This window comes from Ictalurus punctatus, chromosome 15 (assembly GCF_001660625.3).
Source record: "Ictalurus punctatus breed USDA103 chromosome 15, Coco_2.0, whole genome shotgun sequence".
Lineage (NCBI taxonomy): Eukaryota > Metazoa > Chordata > Actinopteri > Siluriformes > Ictaluridae > Ictalurus > Ictalurus punctatus.
In genome coordinates, this window is record NC_030430.2 from 5885065 (window position 1) to 5907109 (window position 22045).

The 22045-nt window shown below is 38.5% G+C and overlaps 2 protein-coding genes across 3 annotated transcripts in view; one reads left to right on the plus strand and one right to left on the minus strand.

The window, feature by feature from the left end:
• The window catches only part of LOC108275918 (sex comb on midleg-like protein 2), a 42755-nt gene extending 40263 nt beyond the window's left edge, over positions 1-2492 (minus strand). Inside the window, exon 1 of the mRNA XM_017487051.3 lies at positions 2383-2492. The gene's annotated coding sequence lies outside the window, so the exon portion shown is untranslated. The remainder of the gene's footprint in view (positions 1-2382) is intronic.
• Positions 2493-6321: 3829 nt separating this feature from the next.
• The window catches only part of LOC108276197 (cyclin-dependent kinase-like 5), an 80761-nt gene continuing 65037 nt past the window's right edge, over positions 6322-22045 (plus strand). The window contains exons 1-2 of one of the 2 annotated variants that reach the window (XM_017487664.3): positions 6322-6479; positions 17997-18217. In XM_017487664.3, the coding sequence (XP_017343153.1) occupies positions 18154-18217 (64 nt within the window). In that variant the 5' untranslated portion in view covers positions 6322-6479; positions 17997-18153. The remainder of the gene's footprint in view (positions 6480-17996; positions 18218-22045) is intronic. The other variant, XM_017487661.3, reaches the window with a different exon arrangement.

Here is a 22045-nt window from a genome sequence, read left to right on the forward strand (position 1 = left end):
TTGATTTTAACAGGCGTGAAAAAAAAAGAGATAAAAAGCTCTGACATCTGATGATAACGACGATACTTTGAAAAGTCCCCTTTCTCAAGAAACAATATTACATCAGTCTTATTCTGAACTCAATGATCTCTATTGTAGTGGCCATTATCACAAGTCTGAGATGTATAAGGAGATTGTTATGTCTGTTTTGCAAACCAAGTTGAACCGTTTTCCCAGCCAGCTTTGAGAAAGTAACTCTGCCAAGTTCATTTCTAAAACGAAAATAAACATTTTCCAATTTCTTAGTGACACAGCAAGAAGACACACACACACACACACACACACACACACACACACACAAATCCCATTTTTAAAAAGGTCATATTGTCCACCGACAGACTGAAATGAATAATACAGCACAGGAAGTGTGATAATAACTTTTGAAAACAGACAGGCCCGAATAAGAAGCGGCTTAACAGGAACTTCATTATCATTTACTACATACCTTATAAAATATACATAACATTGTCTTTTGTAATAATAGTGAGCTGTTCATCTACAGAATGATCCATGTCAGAATGAGGAGAATGACCGAGCACTAGAGCGATAAGAACATAAATACTGACAGATTACCGTCGTAATACACTTCTCTCAGAGTAGCATGAGTATAAAATAAATACTGAGTATAAATAATATTTATTTACCTTCCAGAACGAACAACATGAAATAAACGAGCTCTAAAAATGTCTGATCTGATCATTTAATTTGTGAGAATCACTCTGGAACTTTCACTGTCCCTTCTTTCCCACATAAGGTCTTATATACAGTATACTGTGGTTTATGAAATGTCTTCAAGCATCATGAAATACTATTGCATAAGTACTCACATAAGCAAGGACAGCAGCAGTGGTGAAATTCATATCATAACACTTATAAATTTATTTTTATACACCAAATACTAATATTACTAACAGTAATTGCTGCTACGATTAGGCTACTAGTGCTAAAATTATTATTTAAGTATCAATCCATCCATCTGTTTTCTGTACGGCAGATCTTACACAGGGTCGCGGGGAGCCTGGAGCCTCTCTCAGGGGACTCGGGGCACAAGGCAGCGGACACTCTGGACAGGGTGCCAACTCATCTCAGGGCACAGTCGCACACACACTCACACACTACGGACAGTTTGTAAACATCAACAGCACATGCCTTTGGACCGGGGGAGGAAACCGGAGTACCCGGAGGAAACAACCGAAGTAATGGGAGAACATGCGAACTCAGGGCAGAGCACACAGGGCGGAGGCGCGATTCAAAGCTCCAAACCCAGACGTGCGAGGCAAGCATGCCCTCATTTATTTAACTGTTCATTTAAAAAAAAAAAATTGTATTCTTATTATTATAAGTAGTAGTAGTATTTGATTATTTTATTATATTAGTATAGCTATTACTGTTATTGTCATTATATTATTATTATTATTATTATTATTATTATTTTATGTTTTCTGACGAGTACTAGTATTATAATTTTATATATATATATATATATATATATATATATATATATATATATATATATATAAATTGTTATTAAATGTTTAGATAGACAGATATACACACAAGCATACCAACAATTAGTAGTAGTAGTAGTAGTACTTTTTTATTATTGGTATTAATAAATCAACAATATAAAACGAACATTATTTATTATAATTTACTATGAAGTAACAAACAGCAATTTAAAAGATTTATTATTGCCATCATTGTTATTATTATTGGTGTATTATGTTTTAATTATGATCCCTGGTTTGAAATAATTAACAAATATATGAACACAGGCTTGTTGTTGTTTATCATAGTTGTTGTTATTGTTATTAGTATTATTATTAGTAGCAGTAAGAGTAGTAGATGGTAAATGAGTCTTACTTTAATTTCAGTGCTTCTAGTTGTATTTGAGGAGAAAGTTGAGTGAGACAGAAAGACGTGTACGTCATTCGGCCTGTGTGCTGATGACTCGGATCAAGTCGTGCTCTGAGGAAACGTCATCACAAGCCTTCTAACACATCAGCAACACAATCACACAAAACTGTGTAGAAGTGTGTCCTGGGAGACTCCACACACACTCCACCTACACGACCGGAAGACACGGGAGCGCGCGATGGGCTTATTACCGCTTTATGAAGGTTAATAACGGGGGTAGACGCCCATCAGCGGCTCCCACTTTGGAGAAATAAGATGAGAAACACATCGCGACGCGGTGAAAGTGTTTACACTGAAGCTCTGCTGTAAAAGCTGCTCTCTCTCTCACACACACACACACCGCAGGCGCAGAAAGCCCTCACACCGACACACTGCAGCTTCACACACCGAGCCCTGCCACACCGAGCACACAAAGCGGACACGTACCTGCGCGAATCTGTCGAAATTGAAGCAGATCTCAGTACTTTTCACAAGACCTGGCCGCCATATTTCGATAACCTCTGTGCGCGTGCGCATGCGCAGAACCGAGCACCGAGACTTTCTACTGAAACCGCCGCTACAGCGTTATTCACTCCCACCCGTATCTAGACAAGCCCCGCCCCCTGCGCGTTGTTTGGCTTCTGCTTCAATATTACAAGCTTTAAAACAGCAGTGACTACAGTATATACATATACCAACTTTTTTGGGGCTGAGGTTGTAGGAATATTATATATATATATATATATATATATATATATATATATATATATATATATATATATATATATATATATATATATATAATATTCCTACAACCCCAATATGCAACCTCAGTTCCGAAAAAGTCAGGACAGTATGAAAAATGAAAACAAAAAAACTAACAAAAAGAGTCATCTGATAATTCAGTTCACCCTGTACTGTATTGAAAATACATTATTTACTCATTATTTGGTGTTTTACTTTGTGAGTTTTATTCATTTAAAAAAATATATATATACTTGTTTCAAATCTAATCACTGCAACACACTCCAAAAAACTTGGGACAGTCGAATGTTTACCACTGTGTAACATCAGCTTTTCTTTTAATAACACAGTTGGTTAAGATTAGCAAGCGGAATTTTCCCCCATTCATCCACAATGCATTTCTTCAGCTGAGTAATATATATATATATATATATATATATATATATATATATATATATATATATATATATATATATATATATACATATATATATATATGTATATATATATATATATATGTATGTGTGTGTGTGTGTGTGTTTGTGTTAAACTTTTGATCTTTTATTTTTTTTTAAATCACAACAATACTCTGCTCTCATGAATATCAAACAAGTGTAAACAAAACAAACTACGAACAAACTAACAAAAAAAACTATCTTTCTTAATTATTGGTGTGCAACAATTTTTGGCACCCTTTTAGTCAATACTTTGTGCTACCTCCCTTTGCCAAGATAACAGCTCTGAGTCTCCTCCTATAACGCCTGATGAGGTTGGAGAATACATGGCAAGGGATCTGAGACCATTCCTCCATACAGAATCTCTCCAGACCCTTCAAATTTCAAGGTCCATGCTGGTGGACTCTCCTCCTCAGTTCACCCCACAGGTTTTACATGGGGTTCAGGTCAGGGGACTGGGATGGCCATGGCAGGAACTTGATTTTGTGGTCAGCAAACCATTTTTGTCTTGATTTTGATGCATGTTTTGGATCATTGTCCTGCTGGAAGATCCAACCACGGCCCATTTTAAGCTTTCTGGCAGAGGCAGTTAGTTTACAAATGATCAGTAAATGGAAGAAAGAAAGAAACTAATACATAAAAAGATACATACACACACATTTGGAGAACTTAGATATGAAATGTGAGAGCACATCCTGCAACAAATAAAATGATGAGGCAAAATCAACAGGAAATGCCTTTAAAATAACCAAAAAAGAGAAAGACAATAAAGCTTTTGCCCCGATCCTCTCACTCTCAAAACTGATCTAAAGATGCCACTGTTCAGGAGATGAAAAAGAGGTTGATGGAAATGACTAATATCATATTCAGATGAAAACGTTTGAGTTAATATCATTTCAGTTTGTTCGCCATTAGCAATTTATTATACGATATTAACATAAAATTGCATTAAACGATTTAAAAATGGTTCTTCAATAGCTCCTTGTATGGTTCTTATCTACAGGGCACTAAATTCTTTTCTTTAAAAAAAATAAATAAAAGTGTACATTAATTGAGCACACTTTGAGACTTTGAGCATATAACAAAAGTGAAACCTAATGTACTAAATGTGTCGATATATTAATTTCCGTGTCTGCTATATTTTCTAAAGGGGATGAAAACTTTTGCATTACTTTTGGTAATGTAGACTTCCTTGCAAACCATAAACAAGTAGCTGGAAGATCCTATAAATGAAGATATTCCACATCGTGTACTTCATGATGTTTTACTATATACTTATTACTAAAGACACACATGCCCTTATTTATAATATTATTTAATACCCTTTGTTTTGGGGTGGGGTGGGGGGGGGGGGGGGGGTGAATCTTGAATTTTTAATTAAATAATAATTTTACAAATAATTTTCACAGACTCATAAGTTTAATAAATTTCTTCATAAATTTCATACATTTCTATGATACAATACATGAATGCATTCTATTAAAATAAAACAGTGTAATGTGATTGTACCTGAAGTCACCACACGGTGGCGCTTATGACTTGTAAAATGGAGGAAATGAAGAAGATTGAGTCAATCTGCACCTCTCTCGTTCCCTCAGCTAAAAGTGTTATTTAACAATCTTTTATTATTCCTTTATCTGATATGAGTTCATATGTAATGGCTGTCTGGATGTCAGTAATGTAATATGTTAATATGCAATGCTTTGTTAATCTCAGTTAACTTGATAACTATGTTCAATTTCGGTTAGTTATTACGTTAACATTATGCTAATTAGAATATGCAAATTCAACCATGTTCTTCCAGCTGTAGGTGTTGTGTAAAAGTTTGTGTAAAACTTTAGGAACTTTATCTCTATATGTGTTTTTAAATTCATAAAACGCATCACTTATTTAATTTGAACAATCGCTTAAGATTTTTTATCCTATAACTGCACTTTTCATTTGTTTGTAGTCATTCTTTACATTATAGTGAATGTATTACTGATTATATTATATTTAATTATGATTTTATCAGGGCGCAGGGCTGCTTAGTGGTTAGCACTTTTGCCTCATACCTCCAGGGTCAAGGGTTCGATTCCCACCGTGACCGTGTATGTAGAGTTTGCATGTTCTCCCTGTGCTGCGGGGGTTTCCTCTGGGTACTCCGGTTTCCTCCCCCAGTCCAAAGACATGCATGGTAGGCTGAACCCCGATGCCCCCTGGGATAGGCTCCAGGTTTCCCCATGACCCTGAAAAGGATTAAGTGGTATAGAAGATGGATGTATGTTTTTATAATAAATATGCTGTTTAAGTTCTAAATCGTGCATATGTAAAGTATTGTGAGATTTTTTTGGATTATTTTGCATGCAATTATTCAGTCCAATTCAGTTTTATTTATATAGGCTAGCGCATTTAACAATGGACATTGTCACAAAACAGCTTTACAGAAATCTGAATATAGATTTTTAAGTCGTCCCTGGTGATGATGATGATGTCTTGTTTCTGTTATTATTATTATTATTATTATTATTATTATTATTATTATTGCTACTATTGATTATGATGATGATGATGATAATGATAATGATGATTATTATTATTATTGTTAGTTTGTTGCTTTGTCTGGCACACTTGCTATTACTGTTGATAGTGATGATGATGATGAATATAATCTTCATAATTTATTATTATAATTATTATTATTATCATTATTCATTAATTTTAAGTTTGTTTTGCAGACTTGCTATTACTATTGTGATTGCATATTATGACGATGATTATTATTATAATTATAATTGTTATTGTTGTTGTTGCATTTATTTATTTATTTATTTATCTATTTATCTATTCTTTAGGCCTAACTGTTTTACCTTTTTTGTTCCATCTGGCAGAATCAAACCTGAAAATAAAACTATTTTGCATTTTAAACGTCAAATTACTAAATAATTAAACAATAATCATCATCATCATCATTTAAAAAAAAACATTAAAGATAATTAAAATAAACTCACAGTACGCACTTTCTGATTACAGAACTCTAGTTTGACAAGTTCGGCGAAAGAGACGCAACCAATGAACATGTCCCGCCTTCTGGCGGCTGATCTGTGTCCTGGTTGGTTCGTTCGAGCAGAGGCGTGCGCGTGCGGAACACAGTGCTCCTTTTGGACTGGACGACGTCGCGTCACTCAAAATAACTGTTGCTATCACCTCTCCAGTTCGATGACAACTGCGCGTGAGGTTCCTCAACTATGCAGCAGCGGCAGTAGCAGCAGGAGCAGGAGCAGGAGGAGCAGTGGAGATGTGGTGCTGTGCTCCGGGCTGGAGGACTGAGCGCTCACACATTCCTCTCAATCCCCCGCAGTATGAGTGAGTATGCTTTCCTTCCGCTGTCTCGAGCATGTGTTTATATTATCTGCTTTATTCTCTGGGGATTAAATAGCCTGCGGAATGAGCAAGAACAGCAGGTTACGCGTTAAAACTAACACGGAGCGGATGTGGGTGAAATCATAGCAACAGCAAACGGATTTATTATTATTATTATTATTATTATTATTATTATTATTATTATGAATGAGATTTTTATTCTTCTATTCCCAGCCTCACCGACTGGCTTTCATAATTACTGAGTAGGCTGCTGTTACTGACGTACTTAACATCACTTTGTGTAGTGAGAACTACAGCCATAAATGATAAAGACGCGTTGTAATGTCCACATTCTGTGCTGTATATGTATTTTAAAAAATAAGATCACAAAATCATTTGATCTGCACCTGTGTTAATTGTCAGGTTATACTGCATGTGCCTGGTTGTTGCAGTGTAATACTGCTGTTCAGCACAGTCTCACACCTACGCACTTCCAGCCTATTGCGTCGCAAACCAAAACAGAGTTGCAACACTGAACCGACTCTCTGACTCGGTTCAAATTGATTCACAGCCCGCCCCCCCCCCCCCCCAAAAAAAAAGGGGGGGCCCTCAAACCAAGCCCTGTGTGGGCTGCTGGAGGTCAGGATGACATCATGTAGGTCATTTGATCATGAAGGGTGGTGAAGATATGGACCTTGCTTTAGCGCACACATATCAGTAAAAGCCCACAACGTGTAATTAGGCTGTAAGACGACTGCTGCGGTGACTCACAGTCAACCGTCAAGAAGCAAACCTAAAAACTCGAACGCGTCAGACCTGAAGTGCAGCCGTTCAGGGACGCCTTCCAGGAAAACAGTTACGAAGAACGTTCTCACCGCAGCTTTTCTTCCCGCCTGGCTGAGAGCAACGTCTCGAGGATGTACAGCATCATCTCAGGGCCTGTCCTGCTCTGGATCTCTGGAATGGTTCTGTGTCAGGATAGATTTACCATATGTTGACTGAAACGTCGTGCGTGCCAACACGGGACACGTGTGGTAAAACACGTGACTTAGCAGCCGTAGAGCTTGTAGAAAAAGTCGGTTTGTTCGTGAACGGAGTGATAATAAGGTCCCACAGGTCTCCATCAATATTTTTTGTCCCCATCTAAAGGACGTTATTAAAAGTCTTTTGTCTTGGATTGTTTTGGAGATTGTTTACGCAACCCAAGCACAACAGTCTGCACCATCATAAGAAACATACACAGAATGTTACGAAGAAGAAAGAAGCAAAGCTGAGGCTGATTTCTTTCTAGCCCCGACTGTAGATTCATACAGTGTATCAGTGACAATCATGTCAGGTGATTACGCAGGTGTGTGATACACCCCCGAGAGCTAGATTTTATCTCCATTCGGGCTGATATTTTTCAACGCACATTTGTAACATGTCATCAGCGACGTGAAATACAGTAACATTTAAGTTTGCTTTAAGGGGAAACGTCGCATGAACCCATAATACTGTAGCGTTCCGGACTTGAAAAGCCTGTATCAAAAATGTAAAAACGTCACATCCCTGCTCATCTCGGGTACCTTTGCTGCTCTGCATCTATACGTCTGCTGTTCTTCCTAATGTGGTCGATCAGCGCTGCTTCGGTGGCATTGTGCACAATGAGGAACGGCGCCAAGAATCATTTTTGAACCTATTTGTGCTCGTTCTGGCTTCTGTTATATAAGGTAGGAGGATGATTCATCGATTAAACCTAAGTTAGTGAGGGTTTTTTTTTCTCTTCATACTTGGCCTTTGCTTTTGTAAAGTTTATCGTTAAGAAACAAACATGTATTTACATTTTCAAAGCTGGTAATTGAAAATCTATTAACAGTGTGTTTTCACTAATATACGTGCACAGGCAAAAACGTCAGAATGTGATTTTATTGTTCTTTACATGTGTGTTTGTGCTTTGTATCTTACAAAGCTCGGTTTTTGCTACAGATATTTTAGAAGGCATTATAGAGTAGGTCTGTGTAGTTAAACATTAATAGAGCATACATGCTGCCTCTACATACAACATAGACAAAATATTTTTTCCACTTTTCTGTAACTCTCTTTACTGTTTAACACTTGACCTACTTGGCTATTCCGGTTATTACTCATGCAGTATTCGCTCTGGAGGAAAGAATTAAAAGTAAGAAGTGTGTTAAAATAATAATTCAGTTGCATGCTTGGTTTACAGAAATTTGCAGTACTGCAATTATTACATGTAGATACGCTTAAATTACGTGTATTACTTCAACTTATGGAATATTTGACTATGCAAATGATAACATTGTGCGTGTGCTGACGCATAAGGAATAAAATACCTCGGGACACGCTGTTCTAGGAAAATAATCAACAACGGGGTGGCGTGAGTCACTGTTCCACCCAGAAGTTGATTCATTTCCTATAACCGCGTGTCCCAAAATATGTGATTCGTCTTATACCACAAAAAAATTCCCAACAAAGACTTTATTTATTTTTTTATTATTAATTAAGAACTTACAGGCTTCCGCGCGGGCTGCTATACAACTCTGACGCTGGAGACTCCTTCCAAAAATGTTGAATAAACACGTCCTTTCAGAAAACACGACAATATCAACAATTCACTGTTTTTCCTAGAGTATAGTTGCCATATAGGATTAAAACGATCACTTTAATATAAACCGATGATTTGAATTACAGTTGTAACTAATATCAATCAACTCCTGTCCAACTCTTAGATTTCGATTCAAGAATTCAACAACTACAATGAGCTATACACTATTATGCTATATTCAGCCTACGTGATGCTGCTATAGTCTGCCCTTTGGTTAGTGTATGTGCTCGTGAGATACTTCTTATATCTCAGGACCTGAGCATCTTCTCATTTAAGGGTTTTTTTTTTGTTTCCCACTCAGAAGGTGTATTTCAGTAAGAGCTTTGTTCCCTCTGCAGTATTACCACTTAACAAACCTCACTGAATCCGATATTGACGGACATAACTCTTCTTTTGTTATAATAATGAAAGTACTTCAATTTGATATAAATTTAGAAACAAAGAGTAGTCTATCCCAGAGAGTAGTCTTATCCAAGGAGAAGGATTTAATCCTTTTATTTTAATGGGTGCTGCATTCAGACTGTAGCCTGTTTCTTAGTAATTGAGGCTGTTTATTACCAAGCTTTGTCCAATTTCACATTCTCTTCAAATTATACTCGAGTATCCTGAATGAAATAAATGGAGGTTTCTCATCTTTTAAAAAAAAAATAAAAATTCTTTATGCATTTTAAATATGCATTTGTTGCTTATTAGAGCTTATAGAGTTAGGATCAAATATTGCAGTACATATTGCAAGGATGTCTGTCCCTGTTGCGAACACAAAAGACTAGGCAGAGTTTAGAGGAATCCTTTGTGGACTTTATTAAATACTCAAAAGGTTAAGCAGCTGCTAACAGGTTCACAGTCGTTGTATCACAGTTTAGAAAATATTATGTTGAAACCAATAAGCACAGGCCAAAGAGGTACAAGGATATTCCAAATGCACAAAGGAGGTCACTGACACAGAGAGAATCGCCTAGGGGAATGGTGTATACTTACAAATGAATTGGCAACACTTCAGTAAACATAGGACACTAACAAGTGTCATGTGAATCAAGTCATAAGAATCAATTAATAACCATATAGCTTCATGGTGGAGCAGTGGGCTGTACCGCCGCCTCACAGTTTCAGGGTCCCCAATTCGATCCTGAGCCCGAGTTGCTGTTTGTATGTGATCTTTTTTTCACGCTCTTCCCATGTCCAACTGGGCGTTCAGTTCTGGGTTCCTCCAGGTTTCCTCCTACCTCCCAGAAACATGCTGGCAGATGGATTGAGTGTGTGTGTGGATGGTGCTCTACAATGAATGGAACCACCCAGGGTGTATTCCAGTATTGAAGCCAGAGTTTCCTTTATAGTCTCTGGATCCACAGCAACCCTGACCAGGATAAAGCAGTTACTGAAGATGAATTAATTAATTAATTATTGCTGATAACTAATCTACCCCCAAACAAGTGACTCCTGAAACCAACCCCCTGACATTAGGGCCTAGGGTCTGGGAGTGGCACTGTACTGATAATTTCTGAGTGATGGGTTACTAGGTCCCTTTCCAGCCAACAAGTTATTGACCAAGAGAGAACTGCATCAAATACAGTAGGCTGCCCACTATATCCAGTACAGGAGATGGCTCAGCTCCAGGTATGGGTTCGTGTGCTGGAGAGACAAGATTGAGCAGAGACTCATAAAAGGTGGTAGAGATATGAAGGGAGCGGTGGATCCTAAAAATCGTATTGTTGATGAAAAGACACAGTTTATGTTCAGTTATTTGCAAAAAGCTTTCCATGTATGGGATATAAACTGTCAATATCCTTAGTCCTCATAACAGAGTACTTAATTAAACAGAACCTCTGTTGGTTATATGGCTGTGGAAAGTTTAGCAACCGATCTAACCGAATCTGACTAATATACATATTTGAAATTGGTTTAGAGCTTATTACCTCTGCTGTAAGAGATGCCACTAGAACCTATGGCATAAAAGAACCAAGGTGCACTGAATGAATGGAGGCCTGAAATGAGTGAGGTGTGGACCCACAGCATTGTAAACTTGGGACATAGGTCTTAATTGGGGGTCCAGCAGTGCTGGGTAGTGCCCGTACTGCTCGGGAGGACAGGGCATCTGCTTTGGCATCTTTGGAATCTGGTCTGTAGGTAAGTGTGAAGGTAAAAAAAACATGAAGAATAAATAGTACCCATCATGATTGTTGAGGATTGAGGCTTTTGGCAGCTGTTCCATATTCTAGGTGTCTGATTGTGAGCCAGTGCCTCCACTTGTCCAGGGCTGCTCTTTAAAAAAAAAACCAAAACAAAAAAAACAACGCTGTTACTCCCAACATCTTCCATGGCACTCATGCCTTCGAGGCATCCACCTCCATAATCCACCTCCTACTGTATAAATGGCAAGGAGCGATCATGGTGTTTTAGGATGGAGGTGCTTCTTTAGAGACCAACATGAGAGTTACGTCTCTGAAATAAACCCTCTCATCAACTGGGTTTAAACGTTAGCAAACCCCGGACTTTGTAACTCATTGAAAGCGTGGAATGGTGGCCAGTTAGTGGCAGCTTTTAATCTCCCCTTATCAACCTACCCAGTTTGTGTGCAGAGAATATATCAAAGGAAATAGATGGTGGATTTGGAAAACTCACACTTCTTTTGCTTGGCATACAGACTGTCTTACATAAGGTATTGGAGCACGTAGCACACACAGGAGACAAGTATTTCTTCTGACGTGTAATAGTTTAATATGTTCTTTATGTAATGTGCCATCCACTTATTTAGCATATGTCTAAGGATTTGGTTAACAACCGCTGGGAAGGTGGCTGTGCGTAGTGCCCAGAGATAGTGATATCTGTTCCATTTATGAATGCAAATTAATTTTGAAGTGCTGCAAATGTCTGTCCTCTTTCCTGTTATAAGGTGGTAAGTCCTAAGGATCATGGGTAATGGTAATTTACTTTGTTGGAATTTAGGCCCCTGCAGTCAATGTGTGGTAAAAAAATAAAATAAATAAAAAAAACCACCAAAAAACCCCTAAAAAACAATCCACTGCTGGGGAAATCAAGTGCTGTATTTCTCCATGGCTAGAAATTCATGAAATGCTTACTTGTGCTGGCGTGAAGCAGCTGGTAAAAGATTAACGGCACAGTCCTAAAGCCTGTAAGGGAGCAGTTGGTCCAATTTGTTTCAGCCCAGTCAGTCAGATCTTGATATGCAGGAGGCATATCAAAGCATTTTCCTTATCCATTTCTGAACTTTCTGAAAATTCTCAAGAATTCCTCTTTGCTCAATAAAGCATCAGGATTTTTCTAGAATTTTTTTATCCACAGGAAACTGAGTGCTACAGGCTTTTAAGGTGACTGGATGACTAGCAAAGGTATATCTTCACTACTGAGCAGGCCACTGCATAGGTTATATAGTGATTTGGTCTTGTGTATCCTTCCAGAGCCAAAAGAGCACCACTTGCATTTGGAAGGGCAACCAAGCACTGCCAGTAGCAGACAAAAACAGTCGGAAGTTCTAAGTGGATGTTTGTTTGGCTAGATCCTGGTCGATGAAGTTCCCACTGATTCTGAAACAATCAATGCAGAATCATTTCTTTCAAGGATAGCAGTTGTTCACCTACTGATCCTACCACCTCATGGAAAAGTTGTGTGAATGGTGGAAATGACAAATGGAAATCCAAATGCACACCTTGTGAAAGCTGTTTCAGTAAGACGGATGTGGATGAAGTAAACTATTACCTTGTTCGTGGTAGCCAGTAGTCTGGCAGCTGAGATTTATTGTACATTGCATCAGAAACCCCTTGCAATTCCCAGAGGAGTCTGGTGATTCTCTGCATATGTTGAGAATAAGCCTCCAGGCTCCTTTAGGCTTCCCCTGTGCATACACAGCTGTTTGGAGTTCCAGTGAGCCCACTGTCTTAGGTTAAGTAAAATTGGGAATGGACCTAGCTGGGTAAATGGACCCAAACACCCAATCACCTTTATCCCATTGTGAAACATTTCGATCCTGATCAGAGTAGTCTCTTCCGGGATGCCCCTGTCCCCCATTCACAAGGCAGAAGTGATATGGTTTGACAGGGTTGATTGTATGTGATGGCCTTCACAGTCACCAGATGTCAACCCAATTGAACACCTTTTGGAGATTTTTGGAGTTGTGTTAGACAGTGCTCTCCACCACCTTTTTCAAATTCCCAACTGAGGGAAACTCTTCTGGAAGAAGTGTCCATGCAGTGCTGTTCTGTAGACTTGTAGAATGTTCACTGTAGCTCATTGTGGCCAGCACCATTTTAACACACACATTGGTTTTTCCCTAACTGATTATCAGGATATGAATTAGCTAGTTACATTAGTTACCTTGAAATGGAGGGTGGGTTTTGTTTCATTTAGGAAAAGTGTTTCTGTACAGCTTCAGTACGTCGTAATCCCTCGTCGTCAATGACCGACAGCGGCCGATTGTCGAGAACAACCTACTGCGTAAGAGCTGTTATTTTCACTCACCTGGCATTGCCTGGAGACATTTTTCTTACATAGCCAGAATTTGCTACAGTTAGTTTCTGCTGTGTACTGCTAGCAGTGAACTCCATGTGCTGAGATTTATGTTTAAGATGGTTTCTAGGTTGCTTGTACTGTAGGAAGATGTTGTTGTTCCGTCTCTTGATAATGTTGCAGAGAACAGTTTCACAGTCTTCTTCTTTGTTTTGATTGTGAAATGTGTCCACATTGCTGTTATTTTGTGTCGTCTGTGTGTTAGCACGACAGCGTACATGAGTAATACTTGTATTACTTGAAATCAGATGTTGGTATCTGAGATTTATTTTTATACAACCCCAATTATGAAAAAGTTGGGACAGAATGGAAAATGCAAAAAAACCCCAAAAAAATCAAAAAATCATCTGAAAATTCAGTTCACCCGGTACTATATTGAAAACACATTATTAACACATTATTTGATATTTTACTTGTGAATTTAATTTATTTTTGAAAATATGCACTCGTTTCAAATCCGATGTCTGCAACACACTCCAAAAAAGTTGGGAGAGTCGAATGTTTACCACTGTGTAACATCAGCTTTTCTTTTAATAACACAGTTGGTTAAGTTTAGCAAAGGGAATTTTCCTCCATTCATCTACTATGCTATGCTAGCCATGCTAGCACCTGTACTCTCTACTTACGCAACCATATGCTTGTAATCCCTGCAGAACATGGTTTGGCGTTGTCCTGCTCTGGATGGCAGCATATGTTGCTCCAAAATGTGTACATATCTTTCTGCATTAATGATGCCCTCCCAGATATCCAAGTTACCCATGCCATGGGCACTGACACACCCCCATACGCATGCTTTTGGACCTGACGCTGATAACAGCTTGGATGGTCTTTTTCCTCTTTGGCCCGGAGAACACGACGGCTGTTTTGTCCAAAAACTATCTGAAATGTTGACTCGTCTGACCACAAAACACGATTCCGCTGTGCTACTGTCCATCTCAGATGAGACCGAGCCTAGAGAAGTCAGTGCTGCTTCTGGACAGTGTTGATATATGGCTTCTGCTTTGCATAGTAAAGCCTTAACTTGTGTCTGTGGATGCACCGGCGAATGGTATTGACTGTCAAAGGTTTACCGAAGTATTCCCGAGCCCATGTCACGATATCCATTACAGACTCATTACAGTTTTTAAGACGGTGATGTCTGAGGGATCAGCGATCACACGCATTCAGAAGTGGTTTTCGGCCTCGCCCGTTACTCACCGAGATTTGACCGGATTCCTTGTATCTTTTAATTGCACTATAGAAGGTGAAATGGCCAAAATCCTACCGATTTGTCTTTAGGGAATGTTCTTCTCAAAGTGTTGGATTATTCGCTGACGCATCTGTTGGCAAATTGGCAAGCCTCGACCCATCATTGCTCTTGATGGACTAGGCCATTTTTGGAGGCTCCTTATATACCATGATTAAACGATTGCCGCACCTGTTTCACTTCACCTTCTTATTTCAACCTGTCACATCGCTATTAGTCCTTAATTGCCCCGTCCCAACTTTTTTTGGAATGTGATGCATGTATCAATTTCAAAATAAACATTTATCTTTGCAGTTGAATAAAAATGATTTATATACCACATACCACATACACAGACCTGCTGAATGCATTTATTTGATAAAATAAGAAAAACCACTGAATTATTCTTATTAGAGGCTGAGCTTGGCATCATCGGTTCTGATTAACAACCCTGTCTTCAAACAAACCCATTTGCATGTCATTGTCAGAGCCGATTCACCACCGGCCCTCTCGTGTTGAGCGACGTGGTGCCTTTGGATGGTGTGAATGAGCAACATCGTGTTCTCCCACTGCCTCAGCTATAGCAGCCCACATCGCCTGGCAAAGGGTGGATGCTGAATTCACTGAATTGTGTCCTCAAACTCACAGTAGATATAGAGAGGCATGTTGACTGCACACGAACATATTATTATGACTTGACATTTTGAGAGCAATTAAGCGCATTTTGAGACAATTACTTACGTTTAGTGTATGTGTGGGTGACATTTAGATGCTCTTGCTTGTGGGTTTGACAACATGATCACTTTTCACGCACTACGACTAATCTAAATGCCTTTTAGTAAGTTGCCTTACCTTTCTCTCTCTCGCAATCATAACAGCCAGGAAGTGTTGTTTTTTTTTGGAAGGAATAATCCACGCTTGACGACCTTGAAGATTTTTGGTTTAAACGTCTTTCATGGACATGTTGGTCTATCTGCCAAATGTGGCGTAGATGTGGCGTACCTAAAGAGAGTGATGCTGCGGCGCCTTAGTCTGTCCATATTTTTCACCTCACCTCCTCATCTGTACAATCTGCTCAAACAGATCGGCTTCCGGAGCTTCCCGCTATCTCTTAGATCTCTAACTTGCCGAGCCGAGTCTCCGCGGTAACTCCGCGTCATATATCTGCATTGCATTATGGGATTTTGATTTCAACCTCTGCATCAACATCTCCGCTACATCTACGTCGGATTTGTCATTAATATGACGTTAAATGTCGCTGGAATTTTTTTTTTTAACAGTTGGCATTTGCCTTCTGGCATGGAACACACTTTAACACAGCTTTGTGTTTTTCCTCGGCGGTCGTCTTGACACGATCACGGCTCACGGTGTCAGACGTTTCTAAAGGTCAGCTTTTAACAGCTAATGATCGCTTCTTTGTGTCTGTGTTCTGCATTTCATCAGCTCTCGGCTTCTGCGAAAAGGCTCACCTGAATAGCTAAGGCTGAAACGCTGTTTGCGGAATGTTTGTTTAGTGGAAAGTAAACCACCTGTAGGTTTTTTTAAATGCTAGCAAACAAGTCACCGATTTTGTAATTTATATATACATATATATATATATATATATATATATATATATATATATATATATATATATATATGTATATACGGTATATTATATATATTCCGATTCTGCCATCCTTAAGCGCAAACTCAATCCCCACTTCCACTCATAGACGTTTAGCAGATCCAGATGTATCAGTAGAGATTAAGCAGGCTGCAGTGAAGTCACCTGATGCTTTCTCTGAGTCAGAGTTACGCAATGGTTTTCATTCAGCAGTGACCTCAAACCTCTCGCACACACTCACAATTCATGAAGAGGCATGTTTACCTCCATCAGGAAGGAAAAGAAGGAGGAGGAGGGGTGTTTTTCTGAAACTGCTTCCTCTGTGTAGAGCTAGCAGCAGGCCCGCTGAGAGAGACCGAAACGCAACAATGCTAGACGGAGAATTAAAACCTAAAATCGTCAGACAGGACGAGCACATCGGCATGATTGCTTGTTTAAAGATCAATTTGTCTCGTAGATAGGTGCGTCATGCAGTTTCTGAAACATGAACAGATTTGGAAACTGACTCAGGAATACGATCTCTCTATCACATTTTTTTAAGCAATGTGGTCAGTGGTTAAGGTGTTGGTCTACTGCTCAGAAGGTCGTGAGTTCAAACCCCAGCACTGCCAAGCTGCCATTGTTAGGCCCTTAACCTTCAATTGCTCAGATGTATGAGTGAGATAAATGCAAGTTGCTCTGCATAAGGGCGTCTGCCAAATACCATAAATGTATTGTATGTGTTCCTCTTATACCACAGCAATTTGCCAATCTGACTGTTACAAAGCACTGACACTGTAGACTCCTTCCGAAAACGTTCAATAAATGTTTCTTTTTCTATGTTTTTGCATTTTATTTAAAAAACATCACATTCTCAAATGCCATGTTAGATAAATGTAGAAAATGTGGATTGATAAAGCATGAAAATGAGACAGCAGAAAAAGCAGACTAATGAAGCAGATTTTTTTTTCTATCATTTACAACAAAATATCATAAACACGAAGAGATCGTGACTGACGTCAGCGCGGTCCTGTGATCAATTTGGCTTAATTAGCAAACACGATTCTACCCACATTCATTTGGCCAACATATTATTAAACAGCTGTTGATCTGAAACTGATACACAGCTGAGAGTTATAATAAAAATAATTGAGAAGCGAGCTAGATAAAGAAAGACTCAGTAAAACATAGTACGTAGTAAACATGCAGTATTTACACGCTCATGAATACCATTTTAGGTGGACATTTTATAGCTCACTAACAATTATTCTATTTTAACACCATACCAAAAGCCTCAGGGTGGAAGTTCAAGCCATGATTATTCTTGCTGTATCGACAATGTATTGTATTGAAATTTTGTGTATTGTTACAACCCTGATCATTTGATTAAATATTTAATCCCGTCAATAGAAGGTCTATGGACAAGTAAGCTAGGTTTAAAAAAAAAAAAACACAAAAAAACCTTTCCACCATTGAGAGTAAATTCCATCCAGATGTCACTTCACTTGATTCCACTTTCTTATCAGATGATAATAGTGTGAAAGAAAAGCCCCACAGCGTTTAATGTTTCCGATGTGTCCGCAGATGCATGTGTGTACATGGAGGGAGCGTGCAGAATGTTCAGTGGCCTGTTCTGATTGGACCGCTTGATGCCAGGCCACCCCATGCCCGCCTGTAACCCAGAAGACGACCTCTCACCCCCTCAAGCTCCGCCTCTGTCGGCCAACCACCATTAGTCTTGATGAGGAACCCTGCCACCGGTGATGTGATGAACAAGTTTGAGGTGCTTGGGATCGTCGGAGAAGGTGAGGGTTCTCCTGGTTTAAAATGTTTTCCAATTACATGGCGTGGTCATCATGCTGATATTCCTGAACGTGGCTGTTTTATTAAAAGCTTTTGGTTGTTTTTATTACCAGTTTTGCTTAGATGATACTTGAAGAAATAAATTATTACTTAAAACTGAAATGTGAGCAATATTATATAATTAGTGCTTAATATATTATTATTATTATTATTATTATTATTATTATTATTATTTTACAAAAGGAAGTAGATTTTTGTAGCAGATTAAATGCAAAGCTTTCGGTAATGCTTTGGCTTTCATGAAACCGTTTTTGCTGTTGCTAGTGTTTGCTAGTAAATTTTTCATGCATTATATACCATTGTTTTATTAGGGGAAAGCCAAAATTCACACTCAGCAATCTGTAGTGTGGGTCAATTAAACAGGAAGGCAACTTTAAAACAAGACAATGCATCATCAAAAACAACAACAGGCACAAGTTGGAATAAACAGGAGCAGGAAATAAAGCTCATAAAAACACGCTACAAGGAATGGAAACAATAGGGTCTAAATAGGTACAACCCCAATTCCAAAAAAGCTGGGACGCTGTGTAAAATATGAATAAAAACAGAATGCAATGATTTGCAAATCTCATATACGCATACATTATTCACAGTAGAACATGGAAAAGTAAGCGTTAGTAAAAAGAAACTGCTGGAGGTTAATTGGGAACAGGTCAGTAATGTAATTAGGTATAAAAAGAGTATCTTAGAGAGACGGAGTCTTTCAGAAGTAAAGATGGGTAGAGGTTCACCAATCTGCGAAAATCTGCATCTACAATTTGTGTACCATTCTTCAAATTTCCTCGGTTTAAACATTTGATATGTTTTCTATGTTCTATTGTGAATAACATATGGGGTTTATGAGATTTGCAAATCATTGCATTCTGTTTTTATTTACATTTTACACAACTTTTTTGGAATTGGCCGAACACAGACCAGGTGCACACGTTAGGAACACAAACCACTGATAAGACAGGGGTGAAACCAGAACAAAAGCATGCACATAGAACATGAAACCCAAAGGCAAGCAGTGCTTGAATTCATGACAAATATTTGCAGAAACATATGTAATATTACAGTTGAAGTTCTCTTGATGAATACATTACTGAAGTTTTTCACAGACTGCAGAAATAAGAAATAACTTAAGTCACTGAAATAAAAAGTAAATAATGAACTAAGAAAGATTGCCCTTTGATTATTCATAAGAAAAGCTCGCATCCCTATATGGAATTGATACTTTCTGTACTACAGTATTATTATGAATCAACTCGTTGAATTGTTGTATAGATTTCAGTTGCCCTTTATTTTATTTTTTTTATAATAGACATCTCTTTAAATGCTGAAATAACATTTATGTAAGTGGTGTACATGTAAAATGATTCATTCCTCTCACAAAATAATTCCTGTAAACAAAGCCATAGTGGGCTGTCACGTCAGCGTTCACGTCACGTCACCGTTCCACCTACATGTTAGCACTGAAGTACACTCAAACCCCAGGCCCTCGTCCATGCACCCTCTTCCCTTTCACCTACTCCACATCCGTTTTCTTTACATTTTGCATGAGGATATGGGAGAAAGTGTCTGGGGACCAAGCTATTTTTATTCATCTGCCTGTTCATTTAGTCGACTCTGATACGTAATGAACAGTGAGAGAGGAAGCTGGATAGACCTGATCAGTTACTGCACTACTGAGATACAGGAGCACTCAGACCTCATTCACTGCTCACGTTTATAACAGCTACGCATTCAATGGCAAACGTAAAATCACATACAGATGGAACGGGACTTACGTTATAGTCATCCAGCAAGAAAGAAAGAAGGAAAGATAGATCGATAGATAGATAGACCAACATTGATAGACAGACCGACAGACTTAGATAGATTGATAGATTGATTGATAGACAGACAGACAGACTAAGATCGATAGATAGATAGATAGATAGGTAGATAGACAGACAAACATTGATAGACAGACTGACAGACTAAGATAGATAGATAGGTAGACAGACAGCTGGACAGACAGAGATAGACAGATAGATAGATAGATAGATAGATAGTTAGATAGACAGACAGACAGCTGGACAGACAGACAGATAAATAGATAGATAGATAGATTGATAGACAGACTGACAGACTAAGATGGATAGATAGATAGATAGATAGATAGTTAGATAGACAGACAAACATTGAGAGACAGACTGACAGACTAAGATAGATAGATAGATTGATTGATAGATTGATAGACAGACTGACAGACTAAGATGGATAGATAGATAGATAGATAGATAGGTAGATAGACAGACAAACATTGATAGACAGACTGACAGACTAAGATAGATAGATAGATAGACAGACAGCTGGACAGACAGATAGACAGATAGATAGATAGATAGATAGATAGATAGATAGTTAGATAGACAGACAGACAGCTGGACAGACAGACAGATAAATAGATAGACAGATAGATAGATAGATAGATAGATTGATAGACAGACTGACAGACTAAGATGGATAGATAGATAGATAGATAGATAGATAGATAGATAGGTAGATAGACAGACAAACATTGAGAGACAGACTGACAGACTAAGATAGATAGATAGATAGATTGATTGATAGATTGATAGACAGACTGACAGACTAAGATGGATAGATAGATAGATAGATAGATAGATAGGTAGATAGACAGACAAACATTGATAGACAGACTGACAGACTAAGATAGATAGATAGATAGACAGACAGCTGGACAGAGATAGACAGATAGATAGATAGATAGACAGACAGACAGACAGCTGGACAGACAGAGAGATAGATAGGAAATTGGACAGATGCACCTCTACCTGGAAGTGCGTGATGCTATTGGACGGATCTCTAGCGTATATTTAGTGACGTATATATGTTGAAGTGGAAGTGATCGAATGTAGAGGTGTTGAATTTCGCTGTATTAACTGTTGTTTACTCGGTGACGGCTGCACCAGCAAGACTCATGTAATTATTGTTGCACAGTGGAGTAAATGAACACCGATCGGGTTGATTTTTTGACAGGGTGCTGTGCTGAAGTGTGTGTGTGTGTGTGTTTCATCGCTTCTTCGTCACCGTGCAGGATGACTTTTAATTACGACCCCGGGGCGTTTTCAGTACTCAAGGTGCAAGAAGATGATAAAACAAGTGCTGGTGGTGGAACCGACTCTCTGCTACAGCACTACAGGGTTTTGTGTGTGCGTATGTATATGTGTGTGTGCATGCGTGTATTTTAACTCATGTTTTGGCAGTGATTATAGCCTGCTGTGTGTTCAGCTGTCACAGGAACGGATTTCATTCTGTTTTTGGCCACAAGCATAACCCTCTGTTTAGCCCGGCTCATCTCTAGCATAGCATCATTAGCCCAGTTTATTAGCATAGCGTTAATATAAGTCGGAATTTAGAAGTTTTATGTGAATTGAGCCAGTAGGTGGATGATAATAAATTCCCTCACACACACAGCTCATGCTTATTTTCGTGCAGTACACTACCAGTCGAAAGTGTCTACACCCCTGCTCATAGCAAGTCTTCATTTTTACTTCTTTTTTTTTTTTTTTTACTATGGAGTTACCAGTAACATAAACATGCTTTTATATTTTAAATCCTTTACGGTATTCCTGATGATGCTCGGCACACTGCTTTTTTCTAAATTCGAAATGAAAGCTACTTGTTTCATTTGAAGTAAAAGTCACATGATTAAAATACATTTCAGCTCTAATGTCACTATTTACATTTTCCTGGAAACAAATTTCGACCTTAGCCATTAT